Genomic DNA, 25,950 nt, shown 5'->3' with positions numbered 1-25,950 from the left:
CAGGGCTCGACAATGCGACTCTCCGATGCAAGCATGAATGACACTCATCGGGCCAGTGCTGCATCGTCACAAAAGTTGATCCTTTTCACGTGTTTTTAAGCCTTGCCAATTTAAATATATTTAACCGCAAGAAGATCCGAAAGAGAACTCAATTTGGTACTCGCTGTGTGACAAGTTTTGTGTGCACACACCCAGAAAGCCTTGTCTCAGACAGCGCTTAAACTGAATTGAGTTCTCTTTCGCTTCTTCTTGCGCTTGAACGGACAAATTCACATAAAATTTTACCAAAATCCATCTTGGCGAGTATCCTATTAAAAACAGTTGGTTATAGCTTAAGGGAACATAAACACTAAACAGTTGAGAAATAAAACGCATGTACTATATTGGTGTATTAGATCCGTACAGCTCTTAAAGTGACAGCACCATAATATTCCTGCTGCACTGCTGTCTCTGTTTTAATGTTAATCAAACAACAAAAGACAACTAAATCCCACACTGCTCTTGACTAAAGAACTTTTGTAACTTTAATAAGGATTAATATATATTTAATTTACAGCAGTGTTATCTTACATTTGATTACTTTGTTCAATTTGTGTACCTGGAAACTATACTTTTAGACCTACCTGACAAGCACTGTTTATTATGCATCTTCATTGTTCTGTTGTAGGTATTTATGTATTCATATTGGACTGCTGAGTGTTAAATGGATCCAATCCATGTTCAATGAAGATAATTTGATGATCCAGCAATAAACTAGCTAGTATAGGCTACCTTAATGCAAGTGTTTTTAAACTTTGCTAATAAAACATGATCAAATAAAACATTAATCTATTTTAATTACAAAAGATATATCGGTATCAGAATCGGTCAATAGTTGTTTGTTAAAATCAGTATTATATCTGCAAAAAAAATCCTATCAGTGAATTATATTATATTAGTACTTTGACTACTACTATTATTTATATATATTTTTCTATACAGGACTTCGGAAAGTAACAAGAACATAAGCTTGGATCTAGTTTAAGGAAACACCAAACCAAACATAAAACTATGTTGGTAATAATGCTTTTGGGAAATGCACCCCAGCTCAGGATGCCCAAACAACAATGCAATGAATTAATTGTGGCATAGTGTTCACACTTTTTAGGGGGATTAAACTTTGAATGGCTTATAGATGTCTCTGCATAATAAATCTGAACAGAAGAAGAAGTATTTTAACATTATGATAAAATACTTTTTAAGGTGAAAATGAAGTGTATGGTTTTTGAATTTGGTTTGAAACACAAATTGGATTTAAAATCAAATCCCCTTTTCTTTTTTTAGCTACTAGTATAGCTTTTTTTATAGCTACTACACTCTTGAAAAAATTTCCAATTTTTTTGGAAAGAATTTATTTCCATTTGGTTCTTTGGTTTACTTTGGTTCTTTGGATTATTTAAATGATGTTCACACTGATAAAAAACAAACAAACAATTCTTTTAATTAAGAATGCTCACTGAAAACTGATTTGGGGAACCTTAAATAATTATTCTATGCTTTGAAAAAAAAACTTTTTTTGTCTTTTTAATATTTTTCTAATATGTTTAATATTGTAGCTATAAGCAAGCATGTATCAAACCTAGCTTAGTGCCTACTACCCTATTGTGTGCAATGCATCTCCTTCTACCACATCTGTGGTCAGACTGACGATGATGTCAGCCATCAAGTCTTTACCAGTAATTACACATCAGATGACAACAACTTAAAATTGATGTCCTATGCATGAGCGCTAAGTAGCCATTTGAAAAGTTTTAGACAGGAAGCTGAGAGAAAGGCCGTGTTATGAGGGTGTCAGCATGGGAATTGCCGGGGCAGCTGTACTGTACACGCTCTGCAGTAATAGACACACAGAGCCCATTGCCAAAAGCACATTTGGCATCAGTAGCAAATGAGTAATTATTGGGTAATGACCCAGAAGGTGTCCCTTAATTGAATTGTGAAAGTAGGGAGAGTGGTGCCACACTGTAATAAAAGCAGATGGATTATTTCAGGAAATATCTTCTTAAGTGGAAGGGTAAATACTGATGAGCCTGCATTCATTTCTCTGACCTTTAGATAGATAACCACTGATTAAAAATTTAGGCTCTAGTGGGAGAAGAGGTTTTTGCTTTTACTTTTTTTTTTTTTTTTTTCTCCCCCTGACCATAATATACCTCTATCTACCACATTCAGTCTTAATTCTAAAATGCATTAGTCACAAAATTGACGTGTGCTGGGTGAAAAAAAAAAAAACTTTAGGAAAAGCTGTAAGTGGACTATTGTGTGGACTAAGAGGTCTTTTGTTTTGAGATCGTTTGATGCAGTGACATTTTTCCCAGTGAAATGTCAAGATCACTCTAATGACTACAATGCCCAAGAGGGGTATGCCTTTTTCTACCTTTTTGCAAAATGATAGGTGAATTATGTAAAATGCAGGCATCAGTTAAAGCCATATTTACTTTTTACAAGCATTTACCTCCTCTTTTAATGCACTTATCTCTCAAAGGAAATTGCCTGCTGTTGCCATCACTTATCTGCATGAATGATGTGGGTCGTGTTTTATTGCCATCACATCTACTTGTTTCGGATGTGTTCGGTCTATACTGCTGCTTATCCTTGTACTCTCACCTTGAGTTTTGTAACTGTAACAGGTTGCTGTACATTGTATCAAATGGGTCCCTCTGAATTGTGAAGTACGAGGGCCTCAATGTTTATAATTAATGTTTGGGACCCCTTTCTTACCCACTATTCAGCTGTTAAGTGGATATTTTTTAAAGGGATAGTTGACCCAAAAATGAAAGTTCTGTCATCATTTCATCATCCCTTCCCTGAATGAATGACTTTCTTTTGTGTAACATAAGGAAGTCAATGGCCACTAAAAATGGCTCCAGCATTCTTCAAAATATCTTATATTGTGTTCAGCAGGTGAAAGTGAGTCATACAGGTTTGGAACAATATGATGGTGAGTAAAAGATTACAGAATTTAAAGTTTTGGTGGACTGTCCTCTTTTAAAACTATTCAAATGAACATTAAAAAGTGTTGCTGTATAACCAGCAATTAATTAATCAGAAGTGAATTAATAATTGCCATAAACAGAAAGGGAAAATTGCCCTAATGTTTTGGTGACAGAAATTGAAGCTTTTTTTAAAAAGAGAAACAATGGGTATTGTTCTTGAGTCTCATAATTCAATCTTTATGGTATAGCTTTTACTGCCTTTTTCTCCATTTTGATTTTTCATCTTCAACAGGTTTGTTGCTCTTATAACAATGGTTATATGGTTGCTCCTGGGATCCTTCTGACTATGAACTGAGTCACACTGATTTGCCAAATCCTCTGTTGGTGCATATTGTGGTCTCACCCACCGGGAGACCTGTCTCTATCTCCCACTGACTCTGTCAGCAGCTGTTTTCAAATTCTGGTCCTTTTTAGATCCTTCCATGCTTTATTTTCATTATTACTGAGCTTTTAAAATGTACTCAGAAGAATCCTCACTTTATTGATTGTTTATATTTTGTAATCTACTTTAGAGAAAAGATAATACCAGGGCAAATGCCCCTATACAGCACTCATTCCTCTTTATAGAATAATCAATCTGTATTGAACACAGAGATCAGTCAACAAATAATACAATTACTGAAGCTGAAAGAAACTGCTATCATTAACAGCACAACTGTCTGTGAGCATTCAGAGCATGCTGATTGGCTGATCAGTGGAGCTATGCAGGTACAGTAAATTAAGAATTTTAAAAAATACCATGGAAAGCGTTGTTAATTATTTTGTCAGTGTTAATTAGTTGAAAGCTATTAAACCAGCCTTATCTGTTTTCATTTACAGTGTGCCGGCTCTGTGAAAAAAATTAAGAATTTATTTCTCATGGATCTGCCTGAAATGTATTCTCTGTAAAAGATTAATTTATACATATACAGCTTATAACTAAATGGTCAAGAAATCATAAGACACAAAGCAGAGCTTAAGGTTTCTTCTGCTCACCTAACAATATTTGACTGTAATAATTAATAATAATAATATTCTTATTTCACTATATAATAATATGTATAATTTAGTAGCATTTCTGCCATCTGTCTGTAACCTGTGGAACTCTGTTACCCATCATGAAATCTGCCTCCCAGGTTGTTACATTAACTATCTAAAAAAAATATCTCAGCTATTTTAATGTTTAGCCAACTGTATTATTGATCATCTTTTAATATCTATTTATTTAAAAATTGGATATTATATATTCAAATTGTGTCGATTAGGATTACATTAACGTCTGAGAATAATGGTGCTGAGTAGTACTTAGTTAATTCCTAATTATTTTAACACCAAACGACAAATTGAGTCATTCTAAAACCTGCACTTGTCTACAACATAATGTCAACTTCAACTAAAAGGTAAGAATAATATTGGCAGCGCACTCTCTCAATTAATTTATGCAATTTTAAAGAGAAATACTTTTTTTTTCTTTCCTTGTCAATTTGTCTATACATTTGTATGGGACCGTGTAACAGAAAAACATATTTTACTCTCTAAAGTAATTTAGTTACTCATGAAAGCTATTTCGGTGACCAAAAGACCAGCAGCATTATTACACCACGTTTCTGGACTCAAAACAGGCGTTTAATAATGTCTTAGATAAAACAAACATTTTATTCTTCATCCAAGTGTCAATCCACATTAGCGGCAGCGAGCCAGATGCTTTGGTCCCTTAAATCTCTCCATGGAAATTGCGCACGTGCTCCTGCAATATCCATTGCTCAATAAGAGCTTTGATTTGCACTGTACGAACACAGACGATGAATATGCATAATACTCGCGTGATATTGCTGTCTGCTCTTGGCCACGGGTTTCTTCCACCATTTGGGTGCATTCCCATAAGCACTTGTGTGATGTGAGTGACTCGGCTTTTTCGCGTTTTCTGTTTGCTCTCCAGTCCCCCTCTGGTCTCTGTGCTCTATTCACTCCTTAGTCTCAGCTGGTCTAAGTGGGCCAAACCTGAAGAAACCTCTATTTTTGTTTTGTCTTCTCTCTCTTTCAAATAATCAGCCGTGTGCCAAAAGTGTCCCTCTTGTTTTTACGCGTGCCAGTCACCTGCCGTCTGCCTCGCTCCTTCCCTTTCTCAAAGCTTGCTTTTCTCTCTCCAATTCTTTTGACTTTCTGCGGTCTGGATCCCCAATGAGATTCAGATTGGGTACATATTGAGTCCTCTATTGTCCTTCAAGGGCTGTACTACGCTAATTAAATTTTATCCAGCCATATAAAAACCATTTCTCTCCTCCACACTCTCAATTCAGCTTTCTAGCCCAAGTCCTCTCTTTTTCCTAGCCCTAAAAATCCAGTGTTCATTGAGTCAAATCAATAGAAAAACATTTGCAAATCTCCATTATTGTGGGATTTTTGTCTCCTTTCTGTTGTGATAAAAGCACCGCGGAACAGCTTGCAGCTTTGTGCAACCGAGACGCGCGGGACAGACGAAGGCCATGAATGCAAAAGGCATTACGCGCTGCAGCAAGTTTCTTTATCACCCTGTTATTGAAATCACAATTATTTCCACGCCGTCTTTTGCATGTGATTATTTCATGGAATACGGATTTGCCGTCTATTAATTATCATTGCATGCTCTATAAGGTCTGTCGCCACTTGAAACGCAGTTTTTTTATACTTTATTTTATATATATTAGCCATATTTATTTATTTATTTTATATATATATAAAAAAATATCTAAGGAATATTCGCTTTTTTCATCACAATTGAAGCTTAAAATCACTAAGAGGAGACTCTCCCAAATCGACATCTAAAAATGCATGTTGATCACTATACAGTCGGAACCCCCAAATCAATAATCGATACATGCAAATTAAAGTTCAAATCGGCTGCCAGTGTCAGTGCACGTTATATCAGCCATATTTCTTGAGCATCAGCCTTGTTGAATTTTATCACTCGATTCCATCATATTTTATCTCTCTTAATTTGCCTCAATTTAAAATACTTATCTCTGTATTATGTGAACTTTTTTCTCCGATATTAATTGTAACTCCCCAGTCTTTCTATAATGAGAAAAAAAAAGACTGCATCTCTCACCCCATGCAGGTTAAGTTTGCCCTTATTTGTGAAACCAATAATAGTGCAATAAAAACAAATCAATCTGTACTTGTGCAAATCCAATTCAGCAGGGAGGGTGAAACCCCTCAAGAAAAAGAAAAGCCAGGAGGGGGGGTTATCCCCCAAAAGCAGCTGTTGAGTCCTAATCTTTTTTCTTGCCCTATCACTCACCTATATTCTCCTCAGCGCTCTCCTCGCATCTCTCTTTGGAAGTTCCCCACTCGCCAGACCCCATCCTTGTCCAGATTTTTCCCCTTGTACTTATCTCAAAGAAAAGAAGAGTGCATGGATGTCAAATTGCCCTCAAAAACACCATGAAAGATTGATTTGCAGCACTTTTCATTCAGCCGGCATTATTTTGAAGAGAGCTGAATAGGAAACCCGCAAGCCGGGGAAGGAATAAAGATGTCCTCCCTGTTGGAAAGGGGGGAAACTGCCCATTTTGTCTCAGTCCATCAACCCTGGAGAAAGAGGGGGAAAGGCAAGAGGCTATTCAGAAAAAAAAGCTCATATACACCTCACACAATACTAAAAGACTTTAAATTAACATCCATGAATATTAAATTACTTCGGCCTGAAAAAGATTGAATAAAAGATATACTTGACCCAGACGGCTTTGCATATTTTCGTACTCCAAAGCACATCATTAAAAACTATTCAGTTGGTTTATGCGAATGTAATTTCGATATGATTACAGAGTTCTGTACATTTAACATTAATAGAGAAGAACAGAAACGCGATGTTTGTGCTTGTGTTGTTCAGCTAAATGTGCATTAGATGGGAAATTACACATTAATTTCACATCATTAATTGTAGGCTACGATGTTTTTTTGTTTTTTTAAATAAATTAGTAATGATTTAATATTTATGACTATAATATGTATGCATATATATTTAATATAATTATTGATCTAATGATGAATTTTGTGGCACAACATTAAGAAAACACTTGGACATTTTTAATTCAGCTCCACTCAGAAAGAAAATATAGCGGGCAAATAAGAGACAAAAGCCACTAGTTATTTGTATGCCTTTGTTCTCGTTGTCTTGTTTTAGCCTACAAGTTAAATCGCAATTCAAAAGACTGATAGAACTTGATATTGTCAGTTTCTCTAACGAGATAATTCAGCAAACTTATTTTAAACTGGATACCAGTCGTGATGCTGAGAGTCAAGTTTGCTTTTAGGTTTTCCATGCCAAAAGCGTTCATCTCATCTCATGTTCATCTCTCAGAAGCAAACAGCTGGAGCGGAGCTCACAGTGCTGAGACCGGGCTTGTTATTTTAGCCAAAACGCGGTTGTTGGATCCTGAACATCAACACACACACACACACACACACACACACACACATCGCTCCCACTTCTTCCCCCCACCCCCTAAGGAGTAGCCACTCAATAAAGAGTGTGGCGTTTTTTTCCTCTGGTTGAACAAGTCTAAAGAACACAAGGGGAGGGTCATTAATAACTAATTACCGTGGGTCAGACCTGACGCATATAAAGCCCACCGGGACCTTGGAAAGACGAAACATATTCTCTCGACACTTAGCAAGAAGAGAGCATATTCACATTTCATTGGCCTCAGACTGATTCATCGATTACATTCGCCTTTTATAACATAGACACTCGGTCTAAATTTGAACAGCAAGGGGGGTGTTTTCGGGTTTTTTAATCGCAGGGATTATTAGTTAAGGGTTTCGCATTTGGCTCATGATGGGTTCAGTGTTGCCTGCAGATGCTCTGGTTCTGAAGGCTGGATTTAAGCAGCAGTCTCTGGCCCTGTCCGACATCATCACTTCAGACATCCTGCACAGTTTCCTGTACGGCCGCTGGAGGAACGTGCTGGGGGAACACCTGTTCGAGGAGAAGACCAGCACTATCAGCCCCAAAACAGCCTTCACCGCCGAGGTCCTGGCGCAGTCATTCTCCGGAGGTGAGTCCGCAACATTTCACTTTATTCGTTGATTATGGATTCGTCATACTATATAGCCTAGAGTATTTTGTTGTAAAGCAGTTTTTACATTTATTTTTTATTGCAAACTAGATCTTATGTTAAATTATGTGAAGTTTTATTTATAGCTATGTCATATTTCAAATAGCCTACAGTTAATTATACTTTAACGTGCTTGAAATAGGCGTAACAAAGAAACAAGTAAAAAGAAATGTCTATTTCATAATAATGCAAAAGACACACATGCTTAATTTGGTGGCTTATGACTATTAAATAGGAAAAACTAATTTAATTAAACAGTTCAAGTGCATCACAGTGCGCAGGTAAAAATACATGATATCAGCTGATATTTACTCTTTTTACAGTATACATTTCAATGGCATTTTCAAACATTATAATTACAACAAAAGTTAAGTCTTAAAAGTCACATAAGATAGACGCTTGAGAACAGAAGTCAAGCATACCTGCCTATCCCAACTTAGCTTGGTTGCTCATGTTCTGGAACGTATATCGGCAAAATATAATAGGCTAAGCCTACTGTCATTTTGTATTACTTTACTATAAATTATTTACATATTTCAAGGAAATAATGATTTTACTGTTTGATTTAAAACGTCTATAGCCTATGCTATGACAACAGTTCGCCTCAAGACAATTTTGGGTTTCGCGAGACGGAATTTAAAGTTTACTAGCAGAAATTCCTTCGACCCCTTGAAAGTCAATAATTCGCACGTGGTTAGAAGTAGAACATATGTTGGGGAATTATTATTTTTTTCTAAATGCATTTAGCTATATTATAAAATCGTTACTTTATTGTCACCTTACTTACAAGTCACTTACTGGCAAATTGAAACTCATTTAAATAAGGCTATTAAAATCATGAGGGGAACGTTGTGCTTGACCTGAGAATGTTGCCAGTGAAGCCAGGACGTTAGACAGAGAAAAGCCCGTCATTCATCAGCTCGGGACAGTCTCTCCACACCCCCGCTTTGACACTTTTCTCTCCTCTCAGGCGCATTTAAAGTTTTCCGTCCCGCTGTTAATATGCCGTGAAAGCTGATTCTACCGCTATTCACACCATGTCAAGCAGCTAATCTCCTTTTCTCCGTTTTGTCAGAAATTCCTGGGCCGTTTAAAGAAGGTTCTCGTTTCTTTCAGCGCACATTTAGTGCTACAAAGTTTCTGAAAGGATAATGAATACGGAATAAGTTGTTTCTTGCCTATGAATATATAGCCTCTTCACATTTAAAGCGTAGAAAATTGCTGAATTCTTAGACGTAAATACGTGTTTGACATTTATTTGAGTCTCGCCTGAGAGCCGCATTTGAAGTCTGATTGCGCATTCCTTTATGTTGGCCTATAGCCTAATGTAGTTTTACAATACAAACGATTGAAAAAAAATAAGAATATAAATAGAATATAAAAAAAATAAGAATATAAAAAAGCATTTTGTAGGCTACTAAATTTACAACCCATATATCTTTCAAATGATTATTTCTTAGCTATGAACTTGCAAACAGGTTGCATCATTGCAATTTAAAAAAAAAAATGTATTGTATATGTTTCCTGGTTTTTATTAGTTATCTAATCTAAATGTTCCAAATTAACTTCCTACTTTATTTGCCGCTTTCTCTCTTCAGAGGTCCAGAAACTTTCCAGCTTAGTGCTGCCAAGTGAAGTCATCATTGCGCAGAGCTCGATCCCTGGAGAAGGACTTGGCATCTTCTCCAAAACCTGGATAAAAGCTGGCACCGAGATGGGACCCTTCACAGGCAGGGTCATTTCACCCGAGCATGTGGATCTCTTCAAGAACAACAATCTCATGTGGGAGGTAGGCAGCGTTCAACAGGTGTCACATGCATGGGCTCGTGTTTTTTTTGTTTTTTGTTTTTGGAAATTTATTCTACTAAAATATGATCCTGATGGCAAGCGTTTTTTGTGGTTCTCAGGTTTTCAATGAAGATGGCACGGTGCGCTATTTCATCGATGCCAGTCAAGAGGATCATCGCAGCTGGATGACTTACATCAAATGCGCGCGCAATGAGCAAGAACAGAACCTGGAGGTTGTGCAGATCGGAAGCAGCATATTTTACAAAGCAGTAGAGGTTCGTTTTATACATCTTTTTCTTTTTTTTTTCTTTTTTTTATAATTTGCAATGAATAATATTTGTTTATAATAATAATGTCCACACATCGATGTACTTACACTGTGCTATATTTTTCCATCTTAAATTCCAACTAAAATTACATTTTCATAATTTCAACATGACTTTGAGTTTTTAGAATTTCAACTAGATTTTCTTAAGTAATTAAACTTGGAAAAGTTTACATTTATTTAAATGTTTGAATAGTGTTTTGTATAGGCTGTGTGTGTGTGTGTGTGTGTGTGTGTGTGTGTGTGTGTGTGTGTGTGTGTGTGTGTGTGTGTGTGTGTGTGTGTGTGTGTGTGTGTGTGTGTGTGTGTGTGTGTGTGTGTGTGTGTGTGTGTGTGTGTGTGTGTGTGTGTGTGTGTGTGTGCATATATAAGTGCTTTTAAAAGTGTATATAAGTGTTTTAAATAAATGTATCTCTTTTTTTCCAATAACAGACAATACCTCCAGACCAAGAACTGCTTGTGTGGTATGGGAATTCCCACAACACCTTCCTGGGTATCCCGGGAGTCCCTGGCATAGAGGATGAACAGCAGAAAACTAAGACTAAAAATGGTGAGTAATTCAGTGGCTATAGGGCTTTGGGTGAGTTTCAGTCTAAGAAAAGACTGATCTTTATCACAGCTCCACAATAGCTTTGGTTAAAACTCCATTAGTATCTGTTTTTTAAATTACCTGACCATTTAGCTACTGTCCTCTGACCAAGCTCTATCCTCTCCCCACAGATGATTTCCACCTGTGCGACACCTCCTCTGCTGCCTCTCTCGCCGCCGCCAGCCGCATGCGCTGCGTCATCTGCCACCGCGGCTTCAACTCCCGCAGTAACCTGCGTTCCCACATGCGCATACACACACTGGACAAGCCCTTCGTCTGCCGTTTCTGCAACCGCCGCTTCAGCCAGTCATCCACTCTCCGTAACCATGTGCGCCTCCACACGGGAGAGCGCCCCTACAAGTGCCACGTCTGCCAGAGCGCATACTCCCAGTTGGCAGGGCTGAGGGCGCACCAAAAGAGCGCCAGGCACCGGCCGGCCAACACAGGGTCTGTGGTGGGCCTGCAGACCCACTCGCCCCCACCTCCGCCTCCTCAGCTGGCACAGGTTCCTCACCCGGTCTCCCTGGTGCATCACATTCCTACCATGGTGCTATGAGATAGCATGAAGCATCTCAGATGTTTGCAATCTCACAGGCTGTTCTTCAGTGCAGAAGTATGTCTATGCCAAGCAGGCCCTGAGTACTCTCACCTTTAGTGGATGCTTTGTAGCTCCTTAAAGGTGAAGAAGTGGTCAGATATGATGAACGACGCCTGCAGAACTCAGTCATGACAGCACTGAAGTGAAAACAATGGCCATGGAAGGGCTGTTTCGTATGTTCATGTTGAATTCTTACCATTGCCAGAACTACACGCACTGATGGCTCTAGTGCATATGTTCCGGCAGATAACTGCCACATTATATCTGATCAGACATTGTCATTTATGTTGATCGGTAGTCAGTGTATATTTTATTCATATTTGCATGCAAATAGTATTGTTTTGTCCCATTCAACTAAGGATAAAGCCCCATCACCCCATTCACTTTGGCCACTATAATGGATCCACTGGGATCAAGCACCACTTAGTGACCGATTTGTGTCACTGCAGTCCAATCAGAGCATGTTTATTGTGAATGAACAATATGAAGTATGTAAAGGAATGTACATATGATTTGAAGATTTACTTCCAAAAACAAGGAATAGTCACTTTATCTGTGTATGTATGTAAAGCTTAAAGTATTATTACAAAACTTGGTTCTATTATATTATGTATACTATGTTTGCTTATATAAAATCATTTGGGTATTCACTTGTATGCTCAATAAATAATTAACAAATAATCCCATATTTCTGTCACTTTTTATTGATTAATTTTGGGCTGTGACCTTTTTTCTTTTCTTTTTTTTTTTTTTTTGAAGAACTAAACATGTAAATTGTTAAATCTTACAAGAACAGTGAGCACTCTTCAACATCATTGGTTTTCTATTCAAATGTGTGCAGAGGATATTTTTCTCTGATTCAGTGAATCAATGAAAAATGTCAGACTGATGTCCAGATGTTACCAGAATTACACAATAACAAAAAATCCCTTGAAAAGCAAACATCTCCATGAAATCCCCTTTTAGCAGTAAACAGAGATTGTTTACCTCTACTTGTAACTTGCACAATGACTGAGCAAACTCTACATTGATATGAGCATTGCACAATCAATCGTTAAACTTTTCTTCCAGAACAGTGAAACATGCCATTATAACTGGTGTATTTTAAAGTCATCATATTTGGACTATAGCTATTCTTTCTAAACTAGAGCTAAAAACATTTTTGGAACTTCTTTCAAGACAGTTGAGCTAATAAGTAACTGATAAGTAAACAGAAATTGATTTGGCTGACAAAAACCGAGCAAATGCCTGACTTCTTTTTTCTTTAAGGAGCAAACTGTCTATAATGGCACGTTTATTTTTGTTCTGTATACTTCATCTCTTCGTCTGCATTACTGTTCAGGAAAATGTGTAAGTTACAATTTACATCTTTTAAAAATATCTACAGGACAGGAATAGTAGGCTATTGGACTGTGTTGTTAAAAATTAGCACTGTAAACTAAACGTAAACCTCCCTACCATCAAGAAAAGCATATGTGAGATTGAGAGCGAGTTATCCCTCATGTTTGTCTGAAATTAGGCATTCATGTTTTTTATAAACTTATGTTTTTCGCATCTGCCACTGAAACAGACCGATGTTAACTTATTTTACAGATACTTAATCACTGCACCTAAAACCCTGCGTCTCGATGCTTCAGAAAAGGTTGTGGTGCAGTTGTTTGGTTATGACCAGGAAACTATAGTACATCTTTACCTGAAGAACACACTGGCACCAGGTAATAAAGAATATGCATCTCAGTCCCTGAAGCTCAACGCCGCGAATAACTATCAAGCTTCGGCTACTTTACGGGTAAGACTGCAAAGTTAAAGGACTTTAGAAGATAGTTTTTCTTTGTTTCACTTAGGCTAAAGGTGTTTTTCTTTGGAATTCACAATTCCCCCCCAAAATTTAACGTTTTAATAAGCAATGGGTGTTTTTATTGAATGATATTCTGCCCTGAAAATACCCTTTTCTTTTCCCCCAGATCATGCCTATAGATTTCCCAAAGGCGGACAGATATGTCTACCTCCAGGCGATTTCCTCTGCTTTCACTGCACATGAAAAAATCCCAGTTACTCCTGTCAACGGGTTTCTCTTTATTCAGACTGATAAGCCGCTATACACACCCGAACAAGAGGGTCAGTAGGCATATGATAAGAATCTCTCTTGCGTGTTAGAGCGAGAGTTTATGTATGAAGAAAAATATCTTGTGAGTAAATGAAAGAGATAATCACATTAAAACCATCTTTTGAACCTATTTGCTTTCTTAGTACAAGTGCGTGTTTACTCCCTCAACGAGGAGCTGAGGAAATCTAGACGGACCGTCACTCTTACATTCGTGGTGAGTTTCTCTCTTCACAGTGGGGACGGTTGCAACACGGCTTATTTGAGCTAGAGAGTTCACATTATATTATTGCCATTCATATTACACATGTAATATATTTAACATGTTCACACTTTTTTAATTTCAGGTTAAAAAGCTTCTCTTTTTTTCATACTGTCTGTCTGCGTGAAGCATTACAAAGTCATGTCATTTTAATCAGTTCTTAGCTTCTAAAAGGCATAGCTAGCATGTCTCAAAAAGCTATTGTGGCAAGATAACATAGCAAGTTTTATCCTGGCTGTCAGTGTAGGGACAGTTGCAACCCTTATCACAACATTGATGTAAAACCTTGTCATAACATAACAAATTTATAATTTTATGTATTAACAAAGAAACCCCTGTTAATAGTCAGGTATCCTCCCTTTTTTATTGAAGTAAACAGTTTTTATTTAAGTAAAAAATCAGCATACATTTGATCCGTGTGCCACAAGAGATGAAATGCACAACAGAAAGAGGTGTCCCTCTGTTCTGGTGTTAGTGAAGCATGAAAGCAGGACACTGAGGTCTGAGGCAAAAGACTGCACAATTTGCCACATAACCTTGCAAGAATGTAAGAATATATTGCAACATTCACTTAAACACACACAGTCCTGTAAGTTTTCACAGAAGGTCACAGAAGTATGTGTTGATTTTTGATTTAAGTATTATAAATGTATTATAATAATTTACCAAAACCTGGTTGTTACTTGAAAATGTTTTTTTCCCCCTTTTACTAGTCTTTGTCTTAATACAGTCAATTTAACTTAGTGAAAATCCTGTCTGTTAAAGAATGATTTTATTACATTTTAATGAATGTTGCAATTGCCCGTGCGAACTGTTGCAACCATCATTTGACTTTGCAACATTTGACTTGCATATATTATATGTACACATAGCAGTGTGGGTGGGTAGCTGACATATTTTGGCTTTCCAAATACAAGCAGTCTCTGAGAAACACAAGGAAATGCAAAAAGTGTTGCAACCATCCCCACTCTCCCCTGCTTCGCATGAATTATGATTTTTTTCTGTGTGAACCTTTTTAATGTTTCAAATTAATTTTAGGACCCTGATGGTATCAAGGTAGAGATGATTGAAATGGCTGACATCAATGGAGCAAAACCACTTCTTCCACCATTCAAAATACCTTTAAAGCCGACGTAAGACCAATTCATTACAGTCTATTATGATTAGGCTGTATGTTTAAATGATCTGATGTTGAAATTATTATTTGGAATAATAGTGATATTCTGCTGAAGACTAGCTAACTGTACTGTTTTGTACTGCACTACTGTACTGTACTGTACTGTAAAAAAAACTCATCAACCTCATGTTTGTTAAGAAAGGAAGTTTTACTGGTTAAGACAATTATAAGAAGCCTGCAGTCTTTTCAAAACGATAGTGTTTTCATTAGTTTATTTATTTATTCTTTTTTTGTATTTTATATATTTATATATATATATATATATATATATTTTTTTTTTTTCACTCTGCATCATTTTTTTATTCACAACACAAATCTCATCAGTTATGGAATATGGAAAATTGAGGCCACCTATGCCGACACTTTTAAAACAACTGCCACTGCTGAGTTTGTGGTCAAAGAATACGGTAAGACCAACATTTCATGTGCTATGTAGACATTTAGAGTTCATGAAATCTGAAATCAAGGTATGTTTCTCAGTGCTGCCCAGTATTTCAATCCACATTGAGCCTGAATCCAACTATATCAACGAAGAGTACTTTGAGTCTTTCCAGCTGAAGATTTCAGCCAAGTAAGTTTTTATTTTAATATTTCACATATATACATTACCGTTTAAAAGTTTAGGGTCAGTATTGTTTTTATATTGCTAGTTTTTATTTTTATTTAGTTAGTTTTTTAAAGAAATTAATACTTTTGTTTAGCAAGGATGCATTCAATTGATCAAAAGTGATAGTAAAGACTGTTTTGCATTGTTACAAGAAATGAATATTTCAAATAAATGGTGTTCTTTTGAACTTTCTGTTCATCAAAGAATATTTTTTGAAAATCACCTTTTCCAGAAAAATATTAAGCAGCACAACTGTTTTGAACATTGATAATAACAAGAGATGTTATTGACGATGAGTTGAAGGATTATTATTCTGATGGGTCCTATGACACTGAAGACTGTAATATCTGCTGAAATTCAGCTTTGCCATCACAGGAATACATTACATTTTAAAACATAATAAAATATAGTAGTAATATTTCACAATATTAATGTTTTACTGTATTTTTGATCATATAAATACATCCTTGGTGAGCATAAGAGTCTTTCGGAAACATTAAAAAATCTTACCAACCCCAAACTTTTAAAATGGTATACTGTATATTCAGTTCAGTTGCTGACAATTCATATATTTGCACATAAATGTTTAAATGTGTATATTTGTCCTGACAGGTATGTCCATGGAACTCCAGTTAGTTTGGCGGATATTTTCTTGATGTTTGGATACAGTTCTCCTGGAGAAACCGTCATGATACCAGCAACATTTACAAAATATATGGTAAAGTCAGTGTTCCAGTCAACTAAACATCATTTAATGATTAATTGCAGAGGATATATTTGTTTTTGGCTTTTGTTATAGCTGATAAATGGAAAGACAGAAGTCAACTTAAACATCAAGTTAGCTTTGTCATCCATGCCCAATGGGCCTCAACGTCTGAGTGACATGAAAGAAAACAGCTTTCTTCGTGTGACAGTTTTTCTGCAAGAGACAACTGGTAGGTCTAGTTAGTTTCACCGAAACAGGAGTGCATTGTCCTGAATCAAAATATCAAGCAAACAAGTTTGACACCTCTTCATTGTCAGGTGGTATCTCCCAGGAGGCAGAGCTCTCAAGTGTAAAATTTGTAGAAACTCCATTTACCCTGAGTCTGAGCGCAACCCCTCCTTTCATCAAACCGGGTCTACCATACGCTATGAGAGTAAGAAACCTGTCTCCTCAAGTAGATTTATGGTAATTGAACAAGCATATTTATGTTTCATCCATCCGAATATTTTGGTGACCCATAGGTCTTGGTGAAGGATCCTTTGGGTAAACCAGTGAAAGGTGTGTCAGTCAAGATAAGGGCAACAATAACTACAGCTGACAACGAACTGGAGGACTTCAAATTTTTGGGGCACCACGATACAATAACAGTGATGAGTCGGGGAGATGGAATTGCTTACTTCATCTGTAATATACCTGATAAAGTGAAAGAAGCTGAATTCACTGTGAGTAAAACTGTGGCCAAGAGTAGGTTAAAATTACAGAGACAACTGTTTAATCATTTAATTATATATTTAGCATTATAATATGATATATGCTAAATGCACATTCATTTTGTACTCTTTTCAGTTTGAGACAGAAGATCCACGTTGGAGTCAGGCTCCACTTAAACTAAAGGCTGAATCATATATTTCTGTCAACCATCGTTACCTGTACATCGATTTACCTCCTGACTCCTCGGTAGTTGAAGCTGGACAGTACATTAACATCGATGTTTTCTTTCATTATCGTGACTACCTTTCTCTGAAGACTTTCAGCTACCAGGTAAAATAATAATAAATGGTAAATGGTAAATGGACTGCATTTATATAGCGCTTTCACAGACCCAATGGCCACCAAAGCGCTTACACCAAAGCGCTTAAAGTGTTATATATATATAACATTGCTAACACAATGCTAAATCATAAATTAGATGTATGTACAATAACATTACAATGTCCAGCAATCGATTTAAATAGTACATTGGCTTTAATTTGTCGTTTAATGAGGTCTAATATTGTAAGTGGTGAGAATTTTCACGTTAATAAATACATAGATCCGACTCATTTAAGCGTGTATTTAAATGGTCCAGTGGCAGAACTTCTGCCAAGCGTGTCAGAGGTTCTGGGTTCTAATCCTTAATTCACAATCGTATAGTTTTTTTTTCTTTCACATCAAAACCGATTATGTTTATCAGTGGTTGTATATCAGGCAAGGACACGTTTGTGTGCATTTTGTTTTGTAATTTCACCGGAACGAATAGAGAGTCTCCACAACGGATTGAAGCGCACGTCCGAGTGAACACAGTATCCGCGCCACTGATCGTAGCGGCAATGAGCACTTTGATCACATTTCAGCGCTAGGTCGCCTCTTATTTAACAAACAAAATAAATGAATGCTCTGCTAGTTAACTGGAGATGTTTTATTTATTTGTATTGGTATATTAGTGCCGCGAGATGTTTCAAAAGTGGTGGGGACAATATCGACCTTAGCAAAAAGTGGTGGGGACATGTCCCATCTGCCCCACCCGCAAATTACGCCTATGCTCTAAACTATCTACCAAAAGACAAATGCAGAAACAGAACCGAGTTCTTCAGCGTATGTCGACGCCTTAAATAAACTACGCTGATTAAAACAAAAATACAATTAATGGCGATCACTCTTAAACTAACTAACACAGAAAAACCTACCTACCGATGTTACAAAGGTTCTCAGATCAATCAGTCAAATGGTTTACAGATGGCTGCATTTTAACAATCAATAAAGATACTTACAATTGTATCAACATCATGTATGTTTTTGTACCAAACAGAAACACATATATGAATTAAGTTAGAACTTCCTACCGAGTGGTTTGTTACAATGCAGTGCGTTTTGCTTTGACAATCAGCGTGTAATACAAGAATACTACACCCCTACAAATCATTAAGGTTGTAAACTGGCTGTTCGCCTCGATTAGGGACAGGTTTTGAGTGAGGTCTGACGCTGTTCCCTCACTACTCATTCATGGTGAACGGGGCCTTTTAATCTGCCGGCACGCCAGCGGATTGGTCGCGCTGGTCATGACGTCAAGCGTCCTGACTTCACAGGTATGATGGACAGCCAGATGATCGCAACCTAACAAAAGAGTTTACAAACACAGAAGAGAAACAAAACACACGTGGAAAGTATATATATATATATATATATATATATATATATATATATATATATATATAATAAAAAAAAAATTTATACACTGAAATTTTTCATTCATCCAATTAAAAAAAATTAGGGTAATGGTTCACATCTATATTTTTCTTGTTGAAGAAAGTCAATTAATTTAAATTCTGTTTTTGATCTAAACAAAAAATATATAGGCTAAACAATCTTTATCACAATATACATTATCAGTTGATATTATAATCATTACAATATGATTCAATAGGGTGTCAACCCTTTCTCACAACTTCCGTATTTGTGACCGGAAATACGCAATCGTCGTGGTAATCTACTTCCTCCGCAGTCAAGGCAACATAAACAAATGGCGCAAGCAACTAGCAAGAGCTATTGACACGCTAATGATGTGTCATTTTAGTTAATAGTTCAGTAACAGTTAGCCTCGCTCTCTACTTACCTTGATATTTATTGACAAATTCCTCGTGAACATTTTTTTTACCCTTTATGTAGTTTTTTTGGTCTTTGATCTTTGATCCATTTTAAACTTGCCCGGGTATATATTTTTTTGGTGTGTTGACGCTTGACAGGAACTCCGCTTCCACAACGATTACGTATTTCCGGTTATTGTGAGAAAGGTCTATTAACGCCACGAAAAAAACGTCTTCTTTTTTTTACTGACCCCCAGTGTCCTCTGGCTAGTACTACACTTTTTTGAAAACCAACCGACATCAACCGATTGGCGCCAATGCAGCAATACTTCTATGCATACAAGCCATAAATAAATGACCATTGTGTGTGTCGCCAGTCACAACTGTTAGCTAATGTTACCATTAATCACACGTGTTAGCCAGTCCCTTTAAATGTAGCTCATTCACTTAAGTTAGTTGTTGATCAGGTATTCCGGTTAACTTCTACGGTTTTAACATTATTCTTATGATGCTGACTCGAGATACGTTCAATGATTAAACGTTCATGTTATTTACCATTGTAAATTCAAAATAAACCATGGGTAAACTAATGTTCCCTTTTGCAATTGGTCAGGAATTGATTAACGTCGACATATTAACGTTAACTTACCTAGTGTAAACTAAGCTAGCTAACACCAAGTTAACATTTTCAAACTAACGTACATATACTTATCTACCAGAGAAAGTCAGCAGAGCAACATGTCTGGCATAAAATTTACAGGCTACTTAATACAGCAGCACATTTAAATGGTTGTTTGTTTCACTTACTTCAGTTTATCCGCGATGCAACCGATGATTCTCTCAGGTGCAGGAAAGTGATCCACGGAACGTAGACTTGAAGAGCGGTCTGGTGACTGGTCGAGATTTGTGTTTAATGCCCATGCGCTGGCCTGTGTGTAACCTTGAAATTATACATTCGTCGAAACAAATATTTCTTAGTTGAGCTCTTAATGAAAAATACTTATATTTAACAATGTTTTGAATGAAAAAAATATTACCTGAAAAATAAAACAAATAAATGAAAAGAATTGTAATTGTAGAATTTAATTCAAGTAAAATGAATTGAAAGACAAAATTATTTATTGGATGAGGTACTCACCGCTTGAAAACCTTTATTCATGTGTACATGCATTCATACTGTCTGACTCCTGTTCCATCCGTGACAGAAGACCAGACCAAGAATGCAGAATCCAACGGAGCCCGTGGAGAATCCACCACGCGATCCTTTCGCAGAGCTTGTTCAGACTGTTCGTCAGTCTATACTTCCATCTCCACTGGCTAAGCCACCCACCGTCCCCGAAGACGTCCTTCACTCCGCACGCCAGCCTCTACTTCCGGAAACACCCGCTGCTTTGTCAGCTGCCTCTGCGAGTCCCATGGCCGACCAGCGACATTCTCCGGAGAGGCGGAGGACTGCAGCGTTTTTTTGCTTCGGGTATCGCTATATTTTCAAATGCAGGCACATCAATTCTCCACTGATTCAGCCCAACTGGCTTTTGTTATCTCCCTGCTGTCGGCCGAGCTCTCCAGTGGGCTCAATCCCTTTGGAACTCGAATACTCAAGTGATTAAATCTGTCAAGCTTCATTCAACATTTCAAGGAAGTTTTCGGCCAGACAGTTTCAGATCTCACCATTCACGATCAACTCTACAACCTTCGTCAAAGAAATTCTTCAGTGAGTACATACGCTCTTCAGTTTCGCACCCTGGCGGCATCTAGTGGCTGGAATGAGACCGCCCTGATTACTGCTTTTCGACATGGTCTCAATCCTAATATCCGTAAGCTGGTGGTCGTATATGACGATTCCATGGGAATCGAGAGCCTCATTCAGAAAACCATTCGAGTATCTCAACGCTTGTCTGCCTGTGATATCCCTGCAACCGCTGTAAGTCCTCCGCCCTCGGCTCCATCTGTCGCTCCTCCAGCACCCGAGCCTATGCAGATCGACTCCACTCATCTTTCTCCTATGGAGCATCAGCGCTGAATTCAACTCAACCTCTGTCTTTATTGTGGGGGTGATAAACATCTCATCAACAATTGCCCAGTTCGACCACAGCGCCCGGCGGTAAGCTCCATTCAAATTCCTCCTAAGATTGAAACCCTGAATCGCACTACTGAATCGCAAGCTCTCCTCGAGTCCGGCTCAGCGAGGAACTTCATTTCAACTCAGCTCCTTCAAAAATTGAACGTCCGTAAGCACCGGAGTCATCAAGATATCAGAGTCCAAACCATCCAGGGAAAACTGCTGGGCCGAGGTCGAATTCGCCATTTCACCCCCACACTGACGCTCCGCATAGGCTGCTTACACTCAGAGAACATCTCTTTCATGGTGCTGGAGGAGTCCACTGCTGAGCTCATCCTGGGACACCCTTGGATGGTACAACATCAACCCACCATCAACTGGAAATCTGGGGAGGTCCTTCGCTGGGGGGAGAACTGTTCTCATGCCTGTCTAGCTCCAGTTAAGAAGATCCAGAGAATTCCCTCTTCTTCTCCTTCTTCTTCGTCTTCAGTGGGAAGACCCAAGATTCCCGTTTGCTCCACTTCCATTGAGAGGCCAGAAGTCCAGCACCAGGTGGAGATTCCTGTAGAGTACAGGGCATTCCAGGATGTGTTCAGCAAGCAGTTGGCGACCAAGCTACCACCTCACCGGCCATGGGACTACGCCATCGACCTGCTACCTGGAGCCACTCTACCTAAAGGCTGCGTTTATCCTCTGTCCATCCCGGAGCAGAAGGCCATGGAGGAGTATGTGGAGGAAGCTCTTCAGCTGCAGTTCATTTCGTCCATCTACGTCCCCTGCCGCTTCCAGCTTCTTTTTCGTGGCTAAGAAGGACGGAGGCTTGAGGCCGTGCATAGACTATTGACATCTCAACTCTCAAACTGTGAAGTTTAGTTATCCCCTTCCTCTGGTCCCAGCATTTTTTCCAAGTTGGATCTACGCAGTGCGTATAACTTGATTCGTATTCGTCGGGGTGATGAATGGAAGACGGCATTCGTCACGCCCTCAGGTCACTATGAGTATAGGGTCATACCCTTCGGATTATCCAACGCTCCAGCAGTCTTCCAGGGTTACATGAATGAAGTCTTCCGGGAGTATCTCAACAGATTTGTGGTTGTCTATATAGACGACATTCTCATCTACTCCTCTTCTCTCTCAGAGCATAAGCGCCACGTCACTCTAGTTCTGAAGAAACTGAGAGCTCATAAGTTGTACCTGAAACTGGAGAAATGTGAGTTTCACACCACCACTGTGCGATTCCTGGGCTACATCATAGACCAACATGGAGTCCAGATGGACCAGAGGAAGGTGGAAACTATCCGGAACTGGCCCCTGCCCTCAACTGTGAAGGATCTTCAGCGATTCCTCGGGTTCGCCAACTTTTATAGAAGATTCATTAATAACTACAGTCTCATCAGTGCTCCTCTGACCTCATCTCTAAAGGGCCGGCCCAAGTCTCTGTCCTTATCTCCTGAAGCCATCTTAGCCTTTCAACGTCTCAAAGAAGCCTTCCTGACCGCTCCAATCTTGGTCCATCCTAACCCTGATCTGCCTTTTGTTGTCGAGGTTGACGCGTCCTCAACAGGGGTTGGAGTGGTCCTCTCCCAGCGGCAGGGTGATCCTCCCAAACTCCATCCATGCGCCTTCTTCTCTAAGAAGCTATCCCCGGCGGAGCGGAACTATGATATCGGGAATCGGGAACTGCTCGCCATCAAGCTCGCATTAGAGGAATGGAGGCATTGGCTGGAGGGATTGGCTGGCCAATCACCAGTTTGAGGTCATAACCGATCATCGCAACCATGGAATACCTCAGAGAGGCGAAAAGGCTAAATCCTCGTCAGGCACGATGGGCCCTCTTCTTTACCCGCTTTGATTTCATCGTATCATACCGACCTGGTAGCAAGAATTGTAAAGCGGATGCTCTCTCCCGTCTTCATCATTCATCGTCCGAGGATCCTCTACCAGAACCCATTCTCCCTCCAGCCATGATCATCAGCCCGATCATCTGGGACATCGACGAGCAGATTTCCCAGGAGAACCTTCGTCATACCGCTCCGCCGGGAGGTCCAGAGGGGCTCATCTTTGTACCTCGTCATCTTCGTGCCGCCCTTCTGGACTCATACCACTCATACCGCTCCGGGCTCTGGACATCCAGGTAGCAGGTGTACCCTCTCGCTCCTCAGTCATCGGTACTGGTGGCCGTCCATCTCGCAAGATGTTTCCCGGTACGTCAGGGGATGCTCAGTCTGCGCCATAACCAACACCCCCAGAAGACTCCCGGAGGGCAAGCTCGTGCCGCTCCCATCCCACAACGACCGTGGTCCCACATTGGAATTGATTTCATGACTGACCTTTCCAGATCCAATAACCACACCTGTATCCTCGTCGTTGTGGATCGGTTTTCTAAGGCTTGCAAGCTGATCCCTCTGCCTGGACTTCCAACCGCTTTTCGAGGCCCTCTTCAACCATGTGTTCCGAAACTCGGACCATCCCCGAAGACATAGTGTCGGATAGAGGACCACAGTTCATTTCAAGGGTTTGGCAAGCATTCTTCAGACTCCTCAGGGTTACTGTTAGCCTATCTTCAGGATACCACCCTCAGACAAACGGCCAGACTGAGTGGAAGATCCAGGAGATCGGACGTTATCTGAGGACCTATTGCCACCAGTACCAGGACAGCTGGAGCCACTTCCTCCCCTTGGCAGAATACGCCCAGAACTCCCTTCAGCAATCCACCACAGGGCTCACCCCCTTTCAGTGCATCCTGGGTTATCAACCTCCACTCTTCCCCTGGTCGGATGAGCCCTTGAAGGTTCCAGCTGTCGATTACTGGTTCCATCAGAGCGAGAGGGTATGGGACTCGGCTCACGTGCAACTCCAACAGGCAGTGCGGAGGCACAAGAACCAGGCCGATCGTCGTCGATCCGATCCTCCTCAGTACCAGCCTGGTCAAAAGGTGTGGCTTTCGACCCGGGACATTCGCCTCCGCCTGCCCTGCCGTAAGCTGAGTCCTCGATATATTGGACCTTTCACCGTGCAGAGGCAGCTGAACGAAGTCACCTACAGGCTAAACCTTCCTCCGCAGTAAAAGATCTCACCTTCTTTCCATGTTTCCCTGTTAAAGCCCTTCACTGAACCTGTCACTTCTCCCACAGACCCAGTTACTGGTGACGTGCCTCTAACGAGTCCGCACCATCATGGACTCACGGCGACGAGGTCCACGTCTAGAATACCTGGTCGACTGGGAGGATTATGGCCCAGAGGAACGTTCGTGGGTACCTCGCGAAGACATCCTGGACCCAGCTCTCCTCACTCAGTTCCATGCCGACCATCCTGATCGCCCTGCCCCCAGGGGTCGTGGTAGACCTCGTCGCCGTCTTCGTCCCTCTTCACAGTCGTCAAGAGCCGCCTCGGGAGGGGGGGGTACTGTCAGGGTTCCACCAGATTCACTCACTCCTCCCACTCGTTCACTCACTCCTCCCACTCGCTCATCATCTCCGGAGTACTAATCATCATCACCTGCATCTCATCATTCCACCACCCCTTATATTTAGCTCCTCTTCTCACACTCATTGTCTGATCTCGTCTCTACAAGACACACAGACTCTCTTACGCTACTTACCCGCTACTCACCTGAGATTCATCCGCCTTCCGTCTACAAATTGAGAAATAGGAGGGTCAAAGCTACCAGTGCTCTTTTCCAGGTTGGCTGAGACCTGGGCTGAAGTCTGTTCCGAGTTCTCCGGTTCGGTTGTGAAGTGGTTATCTGAGGGGCTGGATGGTTGTAGCGCCTCAGTTCCACACACAGTTTTTGTGGAGGTGCCTGACACAGACCTGTGTTGTCCTGTTGAGAGAACAGATATAATCATGCAATGCTGGGCAGTTTAAGTGATGTTGGGTGACGTCACTTCTTGTTGATGTTTAAACCACACGGATGAGGTAATTTATTTGTTTTTGTATTACCTGTATGTCTGATCGTATTATTTTATGTCATCATAAATAATGAACTGCAAGGAACGTGAAATGTTATGCTATATTATCCCATTACAACTTACAGCTATTTGTCAAATGATTTGTTGGGTTGTACAGGCATGTGGTGTAATTCATATCTATTAAAATCATCTTTACTGTAACTATTACGTTACTTGTATAATAAAAAAATAATTGATTTGCTTACCTGTCTATCAATACACTCGCGAGAGCAGAGTCTCTGTCAAGTCCAAGATTGTCGCGCAGCTCTCTCCATCTCGAAAACGCCTGGCCGATATTTATCCTGGTTTTATTCCGCCGTTTGTCACACAGTCTGCGTGTATCCGAATATGGACGCTTTCTTTTTGTTGGCACTTCAATACTCGCCAAAGAGTAATCGTGATCCATAACAACGATAATCATACAGTCTATGGCTATAACGCTATAACCACCACTTCCGCATTTGATCAAGTGATATTCCGGTGTGGTGGAATATCACATGGTCCACACCGGAAAAAAAGGATAGTGCGGAAATTGCGTCACTGAGAGGATCGGACACAAATCGGAATTTCTCTGAAATAAAAAATCTTTGGAGACTTTTGAGATATTGTAAGTACACAACTGGAGGAAATATATCACACTGTGCAAGTTATTTTCGGAAATTTTATTACAAAATTGTTACAAATTGGACCTTTAATCAACAAATTTGACAATAAAAGCTATTGTCAAATTTGTTGATTAAAGGTCCAATTTGTAACAATTTTGTAATAAAATTTCCGAAAATAACTTGCACAGTGTGATATATTTCCTCCAGTTGTGTACATTTCT

At 39.5% G+C, this 25,950-nt stretch overlaps 2 protein-coding genes across 2 annotated transcripts in view; both read left to right on the top strand.

Moving 5' to 3' along the window:
- The first annotated feature begins 7,680 nt into the window (after positions 1 to 7,680).
- On the top strand, positions 7,681 to 12,080 carry prdm12b (PR domain containing 12b). The gene is made up of 5 exons (XM_082171588.1): positions 7,681 to 8,053; positions 9,712 to 9,902; positions 10,021 to 10,176; positions 10,659 to 10,776; positions 10,947 to 12,080. Exons 1-5 carry the CDS (start codon positions 7,831 to 7,833, stop codon positions 11,369 to 11,371), a joined length of 1,113 nt encoding a protein of 370 aa, XP_082027714.1. The 5' UTR covers positions 7,681 to 7,830; the 3' UTR covers positions 11,372 to 12,080.
- A 382-nt stretch (positions 12,081 to 12,462) lies between these two features.
- Positions 12,463 to 25,950, top strand: part of c5 (complement component 5) — a 33,521-nt gene continuing 20,033 nt past the window's right edge. The window contains exons 1-12 of the mRNA XM_082169717.1: positions 12,463 to 12,763; positions 13,007 to 13,202; positions 13,378 to 13,531; positions 13,664 to 13,734; positions 14,818 to 14,912; positions 15,281 to 15,363; positions 15,437 to 15,527; positions 16,176 to 16,281; positions 16,363 to 16,498; positions 16,587 to 16,702; positions 16,791 to 16,991; positions 17,116 to 17,310. Coding sequence (XP_082025843.1) covers positions 12,699 to 12,763; positions 13,007 to 13,202; positions 13,378 to 13,531; positions 13,664 to 13,734; positions 14,818 to 14,912; positions 15,281 to 15,363; positions 15,437 to 15,527; positions 16,176 to 16,281; positions 16,363 to 16,498; positions 16,587 to 16,702; positions 16,791 to 16,991; positions 17,116 to 17,310 — 1,509 coding nt within the window. The 5' untranslated portion in view covers positions 12,463 to 12,698. The remainder of the gene's footprint in view (positions 12,764 to 13,006; positions 13,203 to 13,377; positions 13,532 to 13,663; positions 13,735 to 14,817; positions 14,913 to 15,280; positions 15,364 to 15,436; positions 15,528 to 16,175; positions 16,282 to 16,362; positions 16,499 to 16,586; positions 16,703 to 16,790; positions 16,992 to 17,115; positions 17,311 to 25,950) is intronic.

Source organism: Leuciscus leuciscus, assembly GCF_965113295.1.
Source record: "Leuciscus leuciscus genome assembly, chromosome: 5".
Taxonomy (NCBI): Eukaryota; Metazoa; Chordata; class Actinopteri; order Cypriniformes; family Leuciscidae; genus Leuciscus; species Leuciscus leuciscus.
Note: the sequence above shows the minus strand (reverse complement) of the source record. Positions and strands in the feature narration are given on the sequence as shown.

What these genes read in the sequence shown, in the direction of transcription:
- prdm12b (XM_082171588.1), top strand. Translation starts at nt 7,831, where the DNA reads ATGATGGGTTCAGTGTTGCCTGCAGATGCTCTGGTTCTGAAGGCTGGA. An exon ending in ACAACAATCTCATGTGGGAG is followed by an intron (nt 9,903 to 10,020) that starts GTAGGCAGCGTT and finishes TGTGGTTCTCAG; the next exon opens with GTTTTCAATGAAGATGGCAC. An exon ending in GAAAACTAAGACTAAAAATG is followed by an intron (nt 10,777 to 10,946) that starts GTGAGTAATTCA and finishes CTCTCCCCACAG; the next exon opens with ATGATTTCCACCTGTGCGAC.